This window comes from Pelophylax lessonae (assembly GCF_965119305.1).
Source record: "Pelophylax lessonae genome assembly, chromosome: 13".
Lineage (NCBI taxonomy): Eukaryota > Metazoa > Chordata > Amphibia > Anura > Ranidae > Pelophylax > Pelophylax lessonae.
In genome coordinates this window covers 35442689-35462218 of record NC_138780.1, presented here as the reverse complement: position 1 = coordinate 35462218, position 19530 = coordinate 35442689, and the positions used below count along the sequence as shown (strand labels likewise).

The 19530-nt window shown below is 44.0% G+C and overlaps 1 protein-coding gene across 1 annotated transcript in view; it reads right to left on the bottom strand.

Moving 5' to 3' along the window:
• LOC309569143 (uncharacterized protein) overlaps positions 1-19530 on the bottom strand; it is a gene marked incomplete at its 3' end in the record, with an annotated part of 95531 nt that overhangs the window by 58485 nt on the left and 17516 nt on the right. The window contains exons 4-6 of the mRNA XM_082274905.1: positions 16423-16503; positions 4339-4465; positions 4056-4192 (exon numbers count right to left, since the gene is read on the bottom strand). Coding sequence (XP_082131031.1) covers positions 4056-4192; positions 4339-4465; positions 16423-16503 — 345 coding nt within the window. The remainder of the gene's footprint in view (positions 1-4055; positions 4193-4338; positions 4466-16422; positions 16504-19530) is intronic.

The window sequence follows — 19530 nt, the reverse complement described above, 5'->3', positions numbered from 1 at the left end:
CAGTAGCAATAACAATTGCCAGTGACTATTGTGAATACATTTCTAGCTACAAATAGCTGTTCATTTCTGACATTCGTGATATAGAGCATTGATTACTTATTTCTCTATGAGTGAATTTGAAGCTTACATATTGGTCACAATTGTGAGTATTTGTTTTAATAAATGTTATAATGATCTTCACACTTCCAGTGTGTTAGTGGGTGGGAAGCAGCACCCAACATTTTGCCCCCTAGGGGCAACAAACAGCTTTAAGGTGGGTCTCTTTTTTTCACATATATGTATGTGTGTGATCTCATCTCAGGATGGGCTCTCAACCCTGATCTGGCCAGAGGCCAGTTAACTTAATAATTGTTCTCCACTGTACCACTGCTTGTAGCACTATATTTATTCAATACACATATATCGGGCACATGACTTAACGTCACTTTCCTCCGTCCGCATCATCACCCCTGTAGGTGGGTTGCAGTGTGGTGTGGCAGCAATAACACACAAAGTGGGACTTTGTGTGTTAGGACTTGTATACGATGGACTTGTATTGAAGCAATGCAAAGACAGTTCACAATAAGCCCAGTGGGAAGACAGCCCAACCTGGAACACTCAAAGGTCCCAACAGCATGTAAAGAGCAAGTTTTAGCCAAACTGGTGGTGCCTATTAGGTGGGGCAGAATGCACCCTGACCATCTCGTGTCCAAGTGGGAAGATGTCCAGAGAAGTTGCGAACTCTATGCTTTCCTTCCTGTCCCTACACTACCCATTTGGAAACGTGACCAAACACAAGAGCCAGGGCGCTAAATAAGCTTTGCCTGACCCAAGATAGCTGCTATAGTCACGTGGGGTCGCAACATCCAATCGGATAACTTCCCCGGTGACCCAGGAAACCATAGAGGAACTATGTTCCTTCTGACTTCCTTTATAGCTGCAATGCTGATGCGGAAGAGTGCCACCTGCAGAGGAGAAAGTAGATCGCACCTGTCTACACCCCTATTTGACTTGAGCGTAAACGTCTCTTCTCTAGCTGTGAATTTACATTTCAGAATAATGCTAAGTGCCCCTTGGAGCCCTGCCTCATAGTACAGTCCATACCTTATGTAGCACCCTCCTCAATAGGTGCTAAAAGAGAGAGTATAGTTTTGGGTCTTTCTGCTTACCAGAGAGATTGCCAGGTAAATTTATATTGCTCTCTGCCTACCAGAGAGCAGGATCTGTTAGTAAGGTCTGCTCTTGGTGCTCAGGTGCAGCTCAGCTTGTCTGAAATGTTTCACACTGGTCCAATAGGGAGGCATACTGGACAGTGGGAGGAAACCTGACAGATCACTCCAATATAATCAAATAATTTTGACAAAGCTATCTTCTTTCCCCTATTTTATTATATTTTAGGATTTGTATATGTAACTAGGGTGTTAAAAAGATGCCACACCCCTACAGCACGAAATGAACACCAATCCCAAACAAATGTGGTTTTTTAAGGCACCATTGATGAAATTAATTCTATTTTAAAGCTTGTGTAGCCCAATTGTAAGTGGGATGCAGCAAGGTGTGGGGGCAATAAGTCACATAGCCAGTTGCAATAGAAAACTGGCAGCAACAGTTCACAACAACCCGGTGGGAACAGCTACCTAGCCGGCAACACTCACAGTTTCCAATAACATTAAGAAGGTTCCAGCTGAACCGACAGTGTCTGTTGAGAGGGGACAGAATATGGCCTGGCCATCTCATGCCCAATCAGAAAGGTATCCAGAAGACGATATGCGTTGGGACGTACAGGATATTCGAACCCGGAAGTGCGGCCGAAGGATGGACTTTGCACACAATCTCAAACTCGTTTTACCTCTCTGAAATATGAGTTTTATATTTTATTGCAATAAATGAGTTTCTACTTACTACACTATATGGAGCACTTGTTTTTCTATGCCACTTTGTCCGAGCTTGGGTCGATCTAATATCTGCCAAAGAAGTTTGGTCATACAGAGGATTCCATTCCCATTTCTAATCAAGGAATTATTCCATCATTGCCAGTGGATTTGATTTATGCTATTACCTTACAGCAGTAAGGTAAGGGTGTAGTACACCCAGAGAAGATCTTTTGATCCCCTGGGTTTATTTGATGTTGTCCGGTGTTGGGAATTCTCTTCTAGATTCTACCCTCTTCATTGCTGCTGCAATTGAGTGCCACCTGCAGTGGAGACAGCAGACTGCACCTGCCTACAAGATGCTTCGCTATAAGGAGCATGTTATGACAGTCTGCAGTGGCTGTTTACACATTCACTGAACTGAGTCAAAGCTCCCTGTGTCCATTCAGAGAGGGAACAATGACCAGGCCTCGCCCCCTTTCTCTCCTGATTGGCTGAATGATTGACAGCAGCGGGAGCCAACCGCGCCGCACTGCTCTCTCAGCCAATGAGGAGGGGAGTCTCAGGCAGCTTAGACACTCCTGCAACATCATTGGATAAAGACAGGCTCAAGTAAGTTTTAGGGGGGCTGAGGGGAGCTGCTGTACACAGAAGGTTTTTTTTATCATATTGCATAGAATGCAATAAGATAAAAAAAACCTTCTGCCTTTACAATCCCTTTAAATCTTAGCCGCAGTGGAATGTGGTAGTTGAAGGTCAGAAATGGAGCAATACTGTGGACCTCTATTGTCTCCTGGACTACAGTTCCCAGGTGGAGACAGTGATAAGGGAGAGGAAAGTAGCTGTATTTCCTGGGCTGCAGACATACTAGCTTTTTCTTTGCCACAAGGGAACTGGAATGATTACATTTGCATGTCTGGGCCCACTTTATACCAGCCAGTGGCCTAAGCAGAGACTGGGGCTCTATGCATTGAATACCAAAGAAAGAGAAAGCAAATCATAGTGAGCAGAGACTGAGGACTGAGTTACAGGCAGGACACAGGCTCTTGCTGCAGAGATCCCAGAGAGCTGTAAACTTGTGGACTGAGGGCTAGAGCTTCACCAGGCCAATCCAGAGGGCAACAGTGTGACTAATGTGGCTGTGTTACTGGATCTGGTGAGAGGGTCTTGTGGTCATTAACCTGTATGCTGCTAGCACAGAGTGAGCATATAGGGACTGACAATGACTAGCTGCCTATAAAGCTGCATGCAGACTTTACTTTGACTGTATTTCTGTGCACCACTGTAAAGATTGGGCCCCAGCGCTAGTCAGATGAAGATCAAGACATTGCCATTAATGTTGTTTATGCCATCATTTAATGCTGATTTGCAGATCACCAGGTATAGATTGATCTAACTATATTGATCATTACTTTAAGCTACAATCACATAGTAACTCTTCTGTCTGGGCAATTGTGTCAGACTTACGTTCTACCTGTTCCTTTATGTACATTTTGTCATTTGCTTTAATTTGTTACAATATAGTGCACTTCTTTATCGTAACCAGACTGCTGTTTTCTTCCCGATACTGAATTATAATTGTGTGCCGAGTACTTATCTTTGGGCTCTCTGCAGTATAATAGTTACTATCTACTTAACCTGGAGTGTCAGAAGGGCTGAGGTTCATCACAGAGCTGAGGCAAGGAACCCAAATTACCAAGTGGCTCCTCCTGAGGTTGCTCTACATTTGGAAAGACTAGAGAAGGGTTAATTCCAAGTCTGTTTAATTTTGCTGCCTATGTTCAGTTGGGGAAATCTTCTTTCATTTCAAATGGACTCATCCAGGCTACCTCTGCTGCTACTGAAAAGTGGTAGTTGCTAAATGGAGACAGCTGCTACTTAGAAGGTACCAATTGCTGGGTTCAGCTTAAAGGTTTTTTTCTGTACTGATGTCTCTTTTTGTGAACTATTGTGTATACAGGCCAGTAGTAGGTGTTTTGACTCCATATCCCTCTCTCCCTGGAGTTTTTTTTTTTTTTGTGAGCAATAACCTCTGATTTTGTTTTGTACCGTAAAGTGACTGGTGCCCATCTGTTCATATGTCCCAGTATGCCTAAGAGATCTACCCCTGAGGTAACTGTCAGCCCAGCCTGTCTCTGGGGGTACCACCATTTTTCCAGAGGTCATGGGGGTGCCGCATTAGATTAAAAAGTTAATTCCCAATACTGTAATCATCGTAGTTGCAATATTCAAATTTAGGTGCCTCTTTTCCGAGTAGAATAAGGTTCTTCTCTGGTGAGGATATGGTTCCACTCCTGCCATCTGAGAAAGCTAAGACTGCAGTGAGCACATGATCACCAAAACTGGAAGTTGGCAAATGGAGAAAAGTAGTCTGGTTTGATGAATGTCAATTTCAGCTGAGGCACACAGATGGTAGACCAGTGGTAGAATGTATTTAAAATGTATACAGTGCAAGTAGGTTGCAACTACACAATGGATAATTATTCACAATTCTATCTTCTTGGTTGCATAGGTCATTGTCTGTGATTGTGTTCTTTTTTTCTGTTTCTGGAAAAGTTTATGAATATTCCTCAGCACGTCAACCATGAATGAGAGCTTGTATTTCCTCCGACTACCTGTGAAATAAATCAGACTTTTAGAAATTGCTGTTTTTAAGTATACAGGAATGAGAAGCTATTATATTATGGGGCTGAACAATGGTAGACAAAAGGCTGCTCAGGTGTGTGTGTAGTAAAAGCCTGGAAATCGGGTGCTCCTCTAGGTCCGTAATCCAAATAGCATTGAGCACAAGAGAAGATTGACAGCACTCCGAATAAAAGGCAATTAGGATGTTTATTGAACAAAAGTATCATAGCTTATGACTAAGCAAATCTTTTTGTGAAACACGTTACCCATCTTACTGCCTGTATGTCCATGATGTTTGTCATTTTGGATACTTTTGTTCAATAAGCTATTATGTGGGGGGGGGGGGGGGGGGTCAGCAGTGACAATATAACCATAAAGACAATTACTGGGGGGAATGAGTGGACAAACCACAAACCAAGCAGGAATAAACTTAATGATAAATCACTATCAACTACTACAACACTTAGAGGGGTATACACAAATGCCAGGAGCCTAGCTAATACAATGGAAGAATTAGAACTGTTAATACACTAGGAGGACATAGACCTTGTGGGAATAACAGAAACTTGGTGTAACTGTCCACTTATCACTTTAAACCTTTGTTCAGCACTTACTGCCAGGTGGAACCTTTCTGCCTTCCTTTTGGTTCCCTGGGGAATGTTTAATCAGCAGAACCACTAGACCACTCTTCCTCCTCCTCCTCCCTGTAGCTCTGAGGTAAAGTTTTCTGTGACTCAGATTTTATATACAGATGCATGTCAGCAGCACCTCATGGAAGATGATTGCTAGAAAGGACTCCTAAGGCTTAAAGTTTGCACCCCTTGGCAAGCGGAGCGAGGTATGCAGTAAAAGTGTATTATATATATAAGTATATGTTGTTAGACATAAATTGTGTCCATGCTGTTAGTTTAAAATATGCTATAGATAATCCAAAGCATCTTGCATGTGGCCATGTTTCCTTAGATGTTTAATGTAATTTAGATATGTGTGCAGACAACTGAAATTCACCTTGTAACTTCACATTTGTAATTAACCTTGTAACCCCCTTTTTGGTGATCACTGTAAACAAATGTATTGTATGTCGTTTACAGTTTTCACGGTGCTTATGATGCTTATGGTTTACGGTGCTCAAGGTGTTAAAGAGATTAACGTTCAACCCTCCTGCACACCTTTGATGCAAAAGAATAAAAGTACTGCACCCGTCAGAAGCTCTCCTCTCATTATTTACTCGATGCCAAAGGGGCCGCTACACTTGTTTAGACCCGTCACATGACTGTCTGGCAAATATTGAAGGGTATTCTGTGTATAGGAAGGACAAATACCTAAATAGGCAAAAGAGGGGGAGGGGGAGGGGTATGTCTCTATATCAAAAATACTGTAACATAAGGCGGAGGTGGAATTTGTGTGGTAGAACTCCATAAGAAAGAAGTAAGGGGGAAAGTAATAGAGGGGGTATGTTATAGGCCCCCCCAACCAAAGGGAGGAGGTAGAGCTGGCATTTCTTTCACAGTTGGGAATAGCAGCAAAGCAGGGGCATGTCATCGTAATGGGGGACTTCAATTATCCTGATATTGACTAGGAAGAGGGGACAGCTCACTCAGTAAAGGCCTGTCATTTCATGAATGTCTTACAGGACAACTACATGTCTCAGATGGTGGATTCTCCTACTAGAAAGAATGCATGGCTAGATCTATTAAGTATGAATGATTCGGGTCTAATCTCAGATGTAGAAGTACAGGACAACTTGGGTTCTAGCGATCACAGGATGATCACATTTAGAGTAAACCATAGGACAACAAGGCACAAGGGGAACATAAGGACCCTAAACTTCAGAAGGGCAAACTTTCCTTAAATGTGCTCAATAATAGAGAAAATAAATTGGGACCTAACTCTAGGAACATTGAACACAGAGGACAAATGGGAATGCTTTAGGAACATATTAAACAAAAATATCTCACAGTGTATTCCAATGGGAAATAAATTTAGAAGAGCCAAGGTCAAACCAGGGTGGCTAAACCGTAACGTAAAAATGCTTATTAGTATGAACAAAAATGGGCTTTAAACACTTTAAGACCGGAAGGATTTGCCCGTTTCTGACCAGGCCCTATTTTGCGATTCGCCACTGTGTTAATTTAACGGACAATTGTGCGATCGTGTGACGCTGTATCCAAATAAAATTGATGTCCTTTTTTCCCACAAATAGAGCTTCCTTTTGGTGGTATTTGATCACCTGTGCGATTTTTATTTTTTGCACTATAAACAAAAAAAGAGCAACAATTTTGAAAAAATAAAACAATATTTTTCACATTCTGCTATATGACATTCTCAAAAAAAAAAAAATGAAAAATCAAAATTTTTTAACATTTTATGCCAACTTGTTTTCTGCTACATATTTTTGGTAAAAAAAAATTGCAATAAGCGTATTTTGATTGGTTTGGGCAAAAGTTATCGCGTCTACTAACTACGAGAAAGAGGGGCGTGACCGGAAGTCGAGCTCGCTGGATGCTTTTTCAGGTGCTCCGTCTCCATAGCCGACTAATCTGTTGCCATCCACCGCACTGGTCCCCTGTTACCACCCCTGCTACATCATAATCGACCACCCGAGACCCCCTACACTGGCCGGTCCAAGAATTTCCGCTCTGGGGGCCTTAGATCCAAAGTTACGATCTCGGGGCCTACTCCTGCACTGAAGCCGCGGTCTTTCCTAGCGGGTGCCGCGACCCGCCGTCCGCCGCATCGGCCGCTTTCGAGGCCTCTCCAGACCCGCCGCTTCTCCTCCACAGCCAGCCTCCACCTGACTGAGCCCCCAGGGCCCGCCATCCATCTCCTGGTGCACAATATTTGACTGTAGGAGGAAGCCCAAGATTGCGGCCTGGACATCCTGGAAGCCGCGGCCTTGCCTAAAGCTGTGCCCCTTACATCAAACGCCGGGTAAGCACTCGCTTCTGCCCCTTTTTTACTCCACCTAACCTTGCTGCCCAGTGACTGCATCTGGACTGTATGCCCCACACTCTTCCCTGCCTGATACAGCGGCTGCTTGCAGTTTACCCACCTTGTCTCTTGCACAGCTCACACTATACCAGCTTAATTGGAGATGAGACTTTTCATTAGCAATGAACAGGTGTGATTAGCGTGAGCTTTGGCGGCACCCCGATGAACTGACCCCCTGGCACTGCAATGCCTTCTAAAACACCCACCTTACGCTCCATGACAGGCAAACGATCCGGGAAGGGATCCTCATCCAAACTACACGGCTCTGGGACCATAAAACGTTTTTTATCTACGGGAGGCTCGAGCACTCACACACGAGGGAGCAGAGTCGAGGCCTCGGTGTCAGGCGCGGTGTCTTCCATCCGCTCCGCGTCCCCACGGGATCGCTCTCCCGCTTCCTCCTATTGCTCAGACCCACTTGAAGAGATGCACTCACCGGCAGCTTCTGACATGTCTTCTCTCTTACATGGTCTGAAGCAAGAAATAGGGGGCATGTTTCGCAACTTGGAAAAGTCGCTTAAAAAGGAGATCACCGCTGTCCGCGCGGATATGTCCCACATAATTTGTAGGGTAGAAGAAACGGAAAAGAGGCAAGATTCCCAAGAAGACTCCATTAGAGAATTGCAGGACAAAGTCACGCAATTGGCGGTGGCCCACCGGGCCACCCTATACAAAATGGAGGATCTAGAAAACCGCAACCGGCGGAATAATGTGCGTATCCGTGGACTCCCCGAAGCTACCAGGGATGATGACCTTGAAGCATCTGTAAGGGGCATATTTAATTCCATCCTGGGGAGGGCTCCCACCGACCCTTTACGTTTTGATCGCACACATAGAGCACTTAGACCTCGTAACCTGTCCTCTGATCTGCCTCGAGATGTAATCGGTCGCCTGCACTATTTTGAAGACAAAAATGCTATCATGACCAAACTACGTGGCACTCAAGTGGTTGACTTTCACGGGGCCTCCCTTAACATCTTTCCTGACCTCTCCAAGGAGACTTTGGAACGACGCCGCGCATTAAAACCGCTCCTGGAACAACTTAGGACCAATGGCTTTACTTATCGCTGGGGTTTTCCAGCTTGTCTAATTGCTACAAAAAATGGTCATTCTGCTACCCTCCGCTTTCCGGAAGACCTTCCTGCCTTCCTCCAAGATGTTGGCCTCCCACCCTTGGATCTTCCGGGTTGGCATGATTGCATTCCCATTTTCACCTTCAAACCAGGTGCCTCCTGGAGCAAAACGCCTTCCAAGAAAATGCGCACCTCTGCGCCATCCTCTAGTCGCAAATCGGGGATGACCCCTATATGAGGAACCCCTTTCTCTCTGCCTGCTGATATGATACCCTTTCTCGTGCCAATTCATGTTTTCTAATTTCAGGTGCATTAATTTGTTGTTTTTATCATGCATGTTTTCTTGTTTTATATTCTCATGTTGGGTTTATTACTGTCTCCTCTGCCAGGGGGAGCTTATTCCATGGTTATTTGCTGTTTTCTTTTACACATTGTCATTTGTAATTCGGCTTGTTGGGGTGCCGCCGTCGGCTCCCTTCTGAGCGTCTCTACAGGATGATGTTGCGTCCGGTCGATACGCTCCCCTCTCTCCTTTTGGGGATGGGGGATCCCGGATCTAGGGTTCAGTCTCGCGGGACTTGTTCTCCTGCTCGGCACCCTGTTTCTGGGTTCGCCCATCCCCCCAGGGACCACTGCAGTTTACTGCGTGCCGATACATGGTGTCCCATTGGACATTGTTTCTGTAGTGATTCTATGTCTTCTCTTCTTATATTGCTGCTGCTTCTTCTCTTTTTTTCTTCCGTCTCCTCCTCTCCTCCCTCCCTTTCCCTTTTTTACCCCCCTCCCGTTAGGCCCGGGTTCTCAGTGTTCGTGGGAGGGGTGTTCGTAGATACCTAATGGCGACTATAAAAGTCTTGTCTTATAATGTTAGAGGCTTAAACACGGCATATAAACGCCATCAAGTGCTCCGGGAACTGCAACGTGAATTTTGTTCTATCGCATTCCTTCAAGAAACGTATCTCTCCCATTCTACTCACGTCAAACTATTCTCCCCACAATACCCGACCTGGTACTATGCTCTTTCACCCTCTAACAAGGCTAAAGGTGTCGCTATTGGGTTTCGAAAGGACACCCCTTTCAAACTTGATACTATGCTTGCTGATCATAATGGTCGTTATCTTTTTTTAAGGGGTTCAATAGGAAACACCCGCTGTACTCTGGCTAACATTTATGCACCCAATCAGGCCCAGTCCATGTTCCTACACACTACGCTTTCTGAGCTGGCGAAGTTTGCCGAAGGTCTCCTGGTTGTTGCTGGTGACATCAACATGGTCCTCGACCCTGTTCTTGACACCTCAAAGGGCCGTTCGAATGTCCCGTTTAGACAGATCGCACGGCTTAAAAAGTTATTACATTCCCTTCAACTAGTTGACGTCTGGCGAATCCTGCATCCTAAAGATGCTGATTTTTCCCATTTTTCCAAAACCCATGGTTGTTACTCTAGGATTGACAACATTTTTCTGAGCCACTTTCACTTACCTCTTTTGAGATCTGCCTCCATTGGCTGTGCCTCCATTTCGGATCATGCTCCTGTTATGACCACCCTGCTTCTTCCCTCTCTCCCACCCCGCTCCACTAATTGGAAACTGAATGACTCGCTTCTCTCAAACCCCGCAGATGCAGCTCTCTTATCCTCTGCACTTAGCCAATATTTTCTTGAAAATATCACTGAGCACGCATCTCCCTCCTTGGTGTGGGAAGCCCACAAGGCTACTATAAGGGGCAAATTGATGGAGCTGGGGGTGAGGAGGAAGCGTGAGCAGGGCCAATTGATCGCTGAGCAGCTTGCCCTGGTGGCGGATCTGGAAAAGTCGCACAAACTGTCATTGCACGTCCCCCACCTTCAGGCCTTAACAGAGGCTAGGGAATCCCTACGATCCTTACTTGACAAAGCTACGAAGCGCAAATTTCACTTTCTAGCCCATAAACGTTACGAGTGGGGTGATAAACCCGGTAGAATGCTTGCCAGGTCTCTTAGAGCCCAAAAGTCAGCAGCTTTCATTCAGAAGGTGAAGCTTCCTTCTGGCCTGATGGTTCATTCCTCCCCTGATATAGCCAAAGCTTTTAGAGATTTCTATGGCAAGCTTTACCATGTAGAAGGTGATCTCTGTCATCTCCCTTTAACTGAAAAACGCAAACGCATTTGGGCTTACCTCAAAAAGGCTAATCTACCAACCCTTTCCAAACGCTCCCTGCAGAAATTGGAAAACGATTTTTCTGTTGAAGAGTTCCAATTGGCACTAAAATCCACCCAAGTTGGTAAAGCACCTGGCCCTGATGGCTTCACGGTCGCATATTTCAAAAAGTTTGCAGATGTCCTACTCCCTCACTTGACCTCTTATGCCAACTCCATTTCTAAATCCTCGGGTTTTCGTCCAGAATCATTGGCTGCACACATTTCGGTCCTACCTAAGCCGGGCAAAGACCCCACAGAATGTGGCAGTTACCGCCCTATATCCCTCCTGAATGTGGATCTTAAATTGTATTCTAAGGTGTTAGCTAACAGACTACTGCCCTTGATCCCCTCCTGGGTCTCAGCCGATCAGACTGGCTTTATCCCCGGCAGAGAGGCGAGGGACAACTCTCTTTGTGCTCTCTCTCTACTCCACTTTGTCCGCACTAGGTCCCAGCCTACCCTGTTCCTTTCCACTGACGCTGAAAAAGCGTTTGACAGGGTGGACTGGGACTATTTGTTGACTACCCTCCGTTTTTTTGGCCTTGGCCCCAAAGCTATACAACGTATTGCAGCTTTATATTCCCAACCAACGGCACAGGTACGGGTTAACGGCCTCCTTAGTTCTTCCTTTCCCCTTCATAATGGCACGCGACAGGGGTGCCCTTTATCACCCCTTTTGTTTGCCATTTCCCTCGAGCCCTTTTTATCCACTATTAGGCATTCCAACGATATACATGGTGTCACTGTGAACCGTCAGACGCATAAATACGCAGCTTATGCGGATGACATCCTTTTTTTCATCCAACAACCTCGTATCTCTTTACCTGTACTTTTACGGGCTTTCGCAGACTTTCGCCACCTCTCAAACTTCAAGATCAACATGTCTAAATCCGAAATCTTAAACATTAATCTCCCCCCTACTGAAGTCTCTGCTCTGTCCCCACATTTCCCATTTCAATGGTGTCCGGACAAATTGAAATACCTAGGTATTTATTTAACTCCCCGCTTGGATAATTTGTTCCGTCATAACTACATTCCCCTATTGAATAAGATCAAATCGGATCTTCGGCAGTGGTCCTCTTTACACCATTCCTGGTTGGGCAAAACCAACATAGTTAAGATGAACATTTTGCCTCGTATTCTATTTTTTTTTTCAAATGTTACCGCTGGGTGTTCCTATTGGGCTTTTTACTATTTTGCAATCTTTGCTTTCCAGGTATATTTGGCAGGGCAGGCGCCCCAGGATTGCTAGGACGACGCTTTTCCGTCCAAAGCGTTGTGGGGGGCTTGCTCTCCCTAGTATCAGGGACTATTTCCGGGCGGTCTCACTAACCCGTGTGGCTGATTGGAAGTACTCTATTAGTTCTAAATTATGGGTACAGCTGGAATACGATCTATGTGACAGAGACTTGTCTGCAGTACCATGGATTCCAAGATCCGCCAGGGCCCTCTCCCCAAACACCTCTCCCCTGACCCTATCAACCTTGTCTGTCTGGGATTCCATGCATACAAAGTTTTCCTGGAACTACAACTCTCCTTTAATGCCTCTGCTGAATCACAATCACTTCATGCCTGGCAAACTGCATGCTGGATTTAAAAATTGGTCTCCTAAAACTCCCCTCTTACTGTCCCACGTAACCCACTCTAATACTGTGAAGCCACTTAGCCACATTTTGGGCTCCAGCCCCGCAACAGACATGGACCATTGGAGACACAGACAGTTATCCAGGTTCATAGCTGCTCTTCCACGTCCGCTGCGCGACTCCAAGGATTTGAACCCTATTGAGGCAATATTGTCCCCTCGGGACCCCCCCCCCTTCACTCCACCTCGCAGTTTTACAAGGCACTTATCTTATTGCAAGGCCAACCCTACCCGGATTTCTTACACAAGTGGGAACTGGATATTGGATCTCAAATTTCCGATAATCGGAAGGACAAAATTCTTGCATTGGCTCACATTTCCTCTCTCTCCACCAAGGTGGCGGAATCCAACTACAAGTTATTGTCCCGTTGGTACTATACCCCGCGGAAAATGCACATTATTTCTCCGGCCATCTCCCCGTTATGTTGGAGGGGATGCGGAGATACTGCATCACACGCACACATCTGGTGGCACTGTTCAATAATACAACCATTCTGGATGGAAGTCCTTCGGCTTATACATGTGATCACGGAAGTTACTATCCCATCAGATCCTTGGGTTGTCCTGCTGCATGGAACTAACATGCCGCTCTCTAAGTACAAGAGATCAATGATCCCTCATATGCTAAATGCAGCCAAAGCCCTGATCCCCGCCCTTTGGGGCTCACCGACCACTCCCAAGATATGTCACTGGCTACGGAAAATTGATGTGACATACCAATTAGAGGAACTTACTTTCATAGCCCGTGACAAACTGGATCGTTTTCACTCTGCCTGGCAACCTTGGTCTTCTTTTAAAAGCACTTCTTCCTATGTGGCCTTACTCACTGAGGACACGCCCCTTGGTTTATCACCTTCCAATGTGATCCTATCTGATTAAAGTTTTTATTATTTGGTACATAAGTCACCCGTGGCCTACTTTCCCACCCTCCCCTCCCCCCTCTTACCCCCTTTTTTTCTCCCTGCTGCTCTCTCCTTTTCTCTTTCTTTCCTTTCTGCTTTTTACTATCCTTTCACTTTCCTATAGGCTATCTCTGACATTGGTTCTATGATGCGAAATGTTGTGCTATTAGTGTGTTTTCCCAGACTTTTCACAACTGGGCGTGCTTGACGCGCACTGAGATGTTCGTATACTCATTGATATTGTTCCATGGTTTTTTACCGTATTTAATGTCGGATTGTATGGTCTATGTTCTGTTTTTCTTTGACTTCTTGAAAACTTTTTTTTTTTCTCAATAAACAGAAATTAAACAAAAAAAACTACGAGAAAGATTTTATGTAATTTTTATTGTTTTTTTTTTTTTTACTAGTAATGGCGCAGATCTGCAATTTTTTGCGGGACTGCGACATTGCGGTGGACATATTGGACCCCTGACTGACATTTTTGACACTTTTGGGGGGACCAGTGACATTACTACAGTAATCAGTGCTAAAAATATGCACTATTAGTGTAATAATGACACTGGCAGGGAAGGGGTTAACCCTGTGGGTGATCAAGGGTTTAAATGTGAGCCTAGGGGAGTGATTCTAACTGTGGGGGGGCATGGCTTCTGAAATTACCATAGGGACTTGTGATCCTATATAGAAGGATCACAGGCGCTCTGTGATCATTCCAGGGAGAAGAATGGTCAGCTGTGTTTACAACAGCTGACCGTTCTTCTCTCTCATCGGGGAACGATCACGGGTGTCAGGCAGCAATCGGAGCCGCATGGCCGCTGCATCGGCTTCCTCGATGACGAGCGGGGGCAGGAGCGTGCCCCCTAGGCTCCTGAGAGCGAGCGACATACAGATACAGTGAATCGCCCGGGAGCGGCTGCCTGCTGCCGTATAACTGCGGCGAGCGGTCGGGAAGCAGTTAAGAGATATATGTAGCACCCTCCTAGGTAGATGCTAGTGAAAGAGTATAGTTTTTGATTCTGTCTGCCTATCAAGGGAGCAGCAGGCAAATCTATTTTGCCTTCTGTCTAGCAGAGAGAATGATCTGTTAGTGAGGTCTGCTCAGTGTGCTCAGTATGTGTATCATTGAGTTTAGAGAGTGTTTTCCACTGGTTCAATAGGGAGGCACCGTCCTGGGACCAATTTTGTTCAATTTATTCATCAATAACATAGAAGACGGAATCATTAGCTCAATCTCAGTTTTCGTGGATGACACAAAAATAGGCAGGGCAATAACTTCTCATCAAGATATAGAAATCTTACAGAATGACCTGAACAAAATAACATAGTGGGCAACTACATGGCAAATGAGGTTTAATGTAGAGAAATGTAAGGTATTGCATTTGGGGGCAAAAAACAAGAATGCTAATTATGCTCTGGGAGGGGGGGGGGGTCTCTGGGGGAATCCAGGATGGAAAAGGATTTGGGGGTTCTAGTAGAAGATAGAATAAGCAATAGCATGCATTGTCAGAATATTAGCATGCATAAGGAAGGGGATATATTCCAGAGATAAAACTACGGCCACATCTGGAGTATTCTGTCCAGTTCTGGTCACCAATCCTCAGAAGGGATGTGCTGGAGCTGGAGAGAGTCCAAAGAAGGGCAACTAAACTAATTAGGGGATTGGAGGACCTTAATTACGAGGAGCCATTACAAGCGCTTAATTTATTCTCCTTGGAGAGGAGAAGCCTGAGAGGGGACATGATAGCGATTTACAAATACCTCAATGGTGATCCCAGCATAGGAAAAAAAAGTATTTAGTCTCAAGGAGTGCAAGAGGACACATGGCCACACAAGAGGAGAGGCGGTTTAACCTTGTGTGGCCATGTGTCCTCTTGCACTCCTTGAGACTAGAGGAGAGGAGAGGCGGTTTAACCTTAAGCTGCGTAAGGGGTTCTTCGCTGTAAGGGCGGTGAGAATGTGGAACTCTCTTCCACAATTGGTAGTAGCTGCGGGTAGTATGGGTACTTTTAAAAGACTCTTGGACGTACATCTCACAGATCACAACATTCAGGATTATGGGAAATAATCACGCCACTGACACACACACACACACACCTACACAGGTTGAAGTAGATGGACTGTTGTCTTTATTTAACCTCAACTACTATGTACCTATCAGTTTGGAAGAATAAAAGATAATCACCGCTCTAGTTTGGTTTTCATCTGAATCTGTAGAAGAGAAAAACCAGCTGCAGATTCTTCTCTTCTACAGGAAAGAGTTGTTGAGCAAAGGTAACAGTAGATGTGAGTGTAGTATTAATATTAAAATTGTTATAAAGACAAGTTTAAACTGCATGGAGTCACAACCAACTTCCCACAGTAAACTTGGCAGCACCGAGGACCCAAAGATTGGAGAAGAGCCTGGCCCAGATACGGACAGTAATGGATCCCTGGACAGGTAAGTTTATTTTTTTTTTTAAATCGGAAGCTACAGTAGATCTAATTTCTAACCTCACCTAATTCTTAAGCCCAACTTATGTTTGGTATTAGTCGGAAAGGTGAAAACCTCTGCAAGATTTTTTCCAATCTCTGTCCCTGTTGGGGAGATTTCCTCACAATTCCTGTTCTGTGACCAAGGACAAAAAAAGGTGATCTCTCCAATGGGGCAGTGACAGTGATATAAACCTGCCAAAATATCTTCCCCAGTTTTTAATAAAAATATTGTATTATTGTCTGGGCTATGTTGGAGTAGTTTGCTCACCAAAAGTTTGGGAAAACCTCCTTCAAGCTACAGCAAGAGCAAAAAAAAAAAAAACTTGATCGAGGTTCCAACTTTCCCTACTCTGTCCAAAAAATCAGGTCTGTGAAAAAAAAAAACTATGATTGACAATATGTCCCTGCATAAAAAGCTCCATACACTTGTTGTTTCATGAAATCTTAACTTAGAAGCAAAATGGGTTGGGGTTGGGGAACCATGAATGTAAACTGTGAGTTTACCATCTTAACAGTGTGTGTTGTGTTCAGAGCCAGATCATCCACAAGACATTCTAGGCAGGAGCCTAGAGCCCAGTGGATGTCCAGGGGGCCAGCTATACCTGGCCTAGGGTCTCATTTTGTTCTAAAACATCTCTGATTGTGTAAGGCACAACAAAAACTCAATATTTGTAAGTGAGAGAAAAAAAATTACCTCTTGATCTCATTAGCCATATCATCAATCCTAGGAAGATAATGCATGCAGTCATCAGAATATAGCGTTTCCGAGCCATTTCTGTAGATTAGAGAGAATAGTTAAAGCTTTTTTTATTAGTTATGTAAAATATGTACTACTAATTTATCTTAAAGCCCAACTGAACTTTCAGACTGAGCATAAAAGCCTGTCCCTTCAAGCAGAGTAGGAACCAATGTTGTCTGACTGAAAGCAGTGGTCCCTCTGCTGAAGTCTGATACATCCTCTCCTGAGTCAGACCTATAGCATAAACTTGGCTTATTGCAGAGTATTAAGCCCCGTACACACGCTACGAATTTCCGCTGACCGCTCGTCCGTCTTTTGTGGCATGCTAGTCTGATGTGGAAAGTGAAGAGGTTATTTTCATACGAATTTTCCCGTACGACAGAATTCTGCTTCAGAAGTGATGTCATGTGTTGGATTGCTTTGTATGTGTTCTTTCATCTCTGAGCATGGCTAGTCTTGCTCTTAAGATTTTTTTCCGTCGAAAACTGTACGAACGACAAAAATTTTATAGCCTGCACATCAGGATTTTGTCAGCCGAAAAGTCGGAGTTGGCTGTCGAAAGCACAGAGATGTATAGTAACGAAGTAGAACTACTTAAGTACTGTACTTAAGTACCGAAATGCGGTATCTGTACTTTCCTAGAGTAGAATTTTTTTCTCCTACTTCTACTTTTACTTCACTACATTTTTTCGATGATTTCGATACTTCTACTCAAGTATTTTTTTTTTGTGCTGCATAGTTACTCGTTACTTTTAAAAAAATTACCACTGCCAGAACAGTAGATGGCAGGTTGCATAAAGCTCAAAAAAATGTGTATAATGTTATTTGTAAATCAGCGAATACGAAAATAAAGGCTGTGTATAATAAAAGCTGCTATACCAAATCTTTCCAATAAAAAGAAAATATGAAACAAACAAATAAATGGTGCTACAGCGCTTAAAGTGCATCAAGAAACTACTAACAAACACAACTTGGCTGTGCGAATAAAGTGCCTGTGCAATCGATATAATATCATCGTTGCCCCCAGTGCCCTGCCCACACTCCACACAGTATCAAAAATAAAGTGACATGAATGTGCTAAAGCCTAAATGCAGTGAAAATAATTATTCCCACAATGTAACAGTAAATTCAATTCATATAAAATATGACAATAAATCACAATAAAATAAGTTATGAAATAAGTTAGGTCAGGTGCGTGCAACAAGTTGAAGTGTGTAAACCCATCTATAACGAAAAGTCCATAAATTAATTCCAGTGTGTAAATCTAAAGTGTGACTTCACTTGTCAGATGCTTCCACCTCCTTCAGTGCTCGAGTGACCGACCAACACACTTAATGGTGGTGGCACTGGTGGATAGTGTCTGGGTGGCACTGTGGCACTGACTGCACTGGTTCAAAAAGCCATATATTTAATTATTTCAATTCTCAATCTCATAGGTCCTCTCCTCATAAGATATTAATAACTTAGGTGATGAACTTCTTGGCGGCCCTGGCAGGATGACGGGGACACCGGCCACTTCTGGAGCCGAGCCGATGTGATTCCCCAACATGTGACAAAGTGACAGCCAGGAGATCTAGTGGCTAGTAGTGCTCAACAATACCGCTTTTATATATAAAAATGAAATAAAATATACTGACTCACAATTTAGTAGTAGTAGTAGTAGGTAGCGTGTAGCAGTAGGCAGCACAACTCAATTCAATCAATCCCACACCCTCGCTCGCGCCGCGGCCCGCGGAATCACTGTCATGATCATCAAGTTAAGACCGCACTGGAGGAGCCGTGCTGCTGTCTTCCCACTCGAGGTCTCCGCCTCTAAACGTGCTGCTTAAGTCCGCTGCGGGACTTTTTTTTTTTTTTTTTTCACGGAGCGGATGACATTTGTGTTATCCGCTCCGTGTGCCCGCATATCATCCCATCCGTTTGCGGATGATATGCGGACATAATGTAAGTATATGGCATTGCGGATGTCAGCGGATGACACCGCTGACATCCGATTTTCCTTCCTTTCCGTTTTTTACATGGATAAAAAAATAGGGTTCTGTTCCGTTCTAAAAAACGGAACAGAACTGAAAGGAGGAAAATCGGATGTCAGCGGATGATATTCCGCTGACATCCGCAATGCCATTCACTTACATTATGTCCGCAAATCATCCGCAAACGGATGGGATGATTTGCGGACACACGGAGCGGCCGTGTGAAAGGACCCTAAGGAATTGTGATTGTCCTTTAGGTTAATCATTTGAATAAATCATTTGAAATAATAAAAAACAATATGATGTTCAAACTTTTGACTTCTTTCTTTAATAACTACATAACACAGTACTTGTACTTCTACTTTCAGTACTTGAGTAGAATTTTTTTTTCAAAACTACTGGTACTTTTTACTTTTAGTACTTAAGTAGCAAATTTTTTGAAAAAACTACTTGCAATACTTAAGTAAAAAAAAATGTTGAATACTTTAGTACTTCCACTTAAGTAACTTTTTCTGCGAGCACTTCCACTTCTACTCAAGTCACTTTTTGATCGAGCACTTGTACTTTTACTCAAGTAGAAATTTCGAGTACTTTATACAAGTCTGCGAAAGCACCATACTAACAATCCGAAAATCGGTAGATCGGTCGTTGGACGAATTTTCCCTTCAGATTTTCTTATCGTGTGTACGGGCCTTTAGGTTCAACATGAGGAAGCTTGTGTTCATCACTTCACTGAAAGGGTGGTAAGTGCTGTGGACTTTAGTTGCACTTTAGGGCACTTGGACATGGGTGTATATAGGGGTGGATGGCCATATAGAAAAAAATAGGCCTGTATTTGTGGAACCTGGAATCCAAAGGTACTACATAATTCTGTCCATAGACATGCTTTCAGAATACTTTGTGTATGAATATGTGTGTAAATGCTGCTACCTACTTTTACATGTGCATGAGTTTAGAAGTATTTTCTTAGAAAGCTAATTTATGGATTTGGAGAAATACATCCCTAAGTGTGCACAATATAACGCAAGTACTGACATTTACGTACACATAACCACATACAGTGGTTTCTGTAATACTTGTCTGTGGGCAA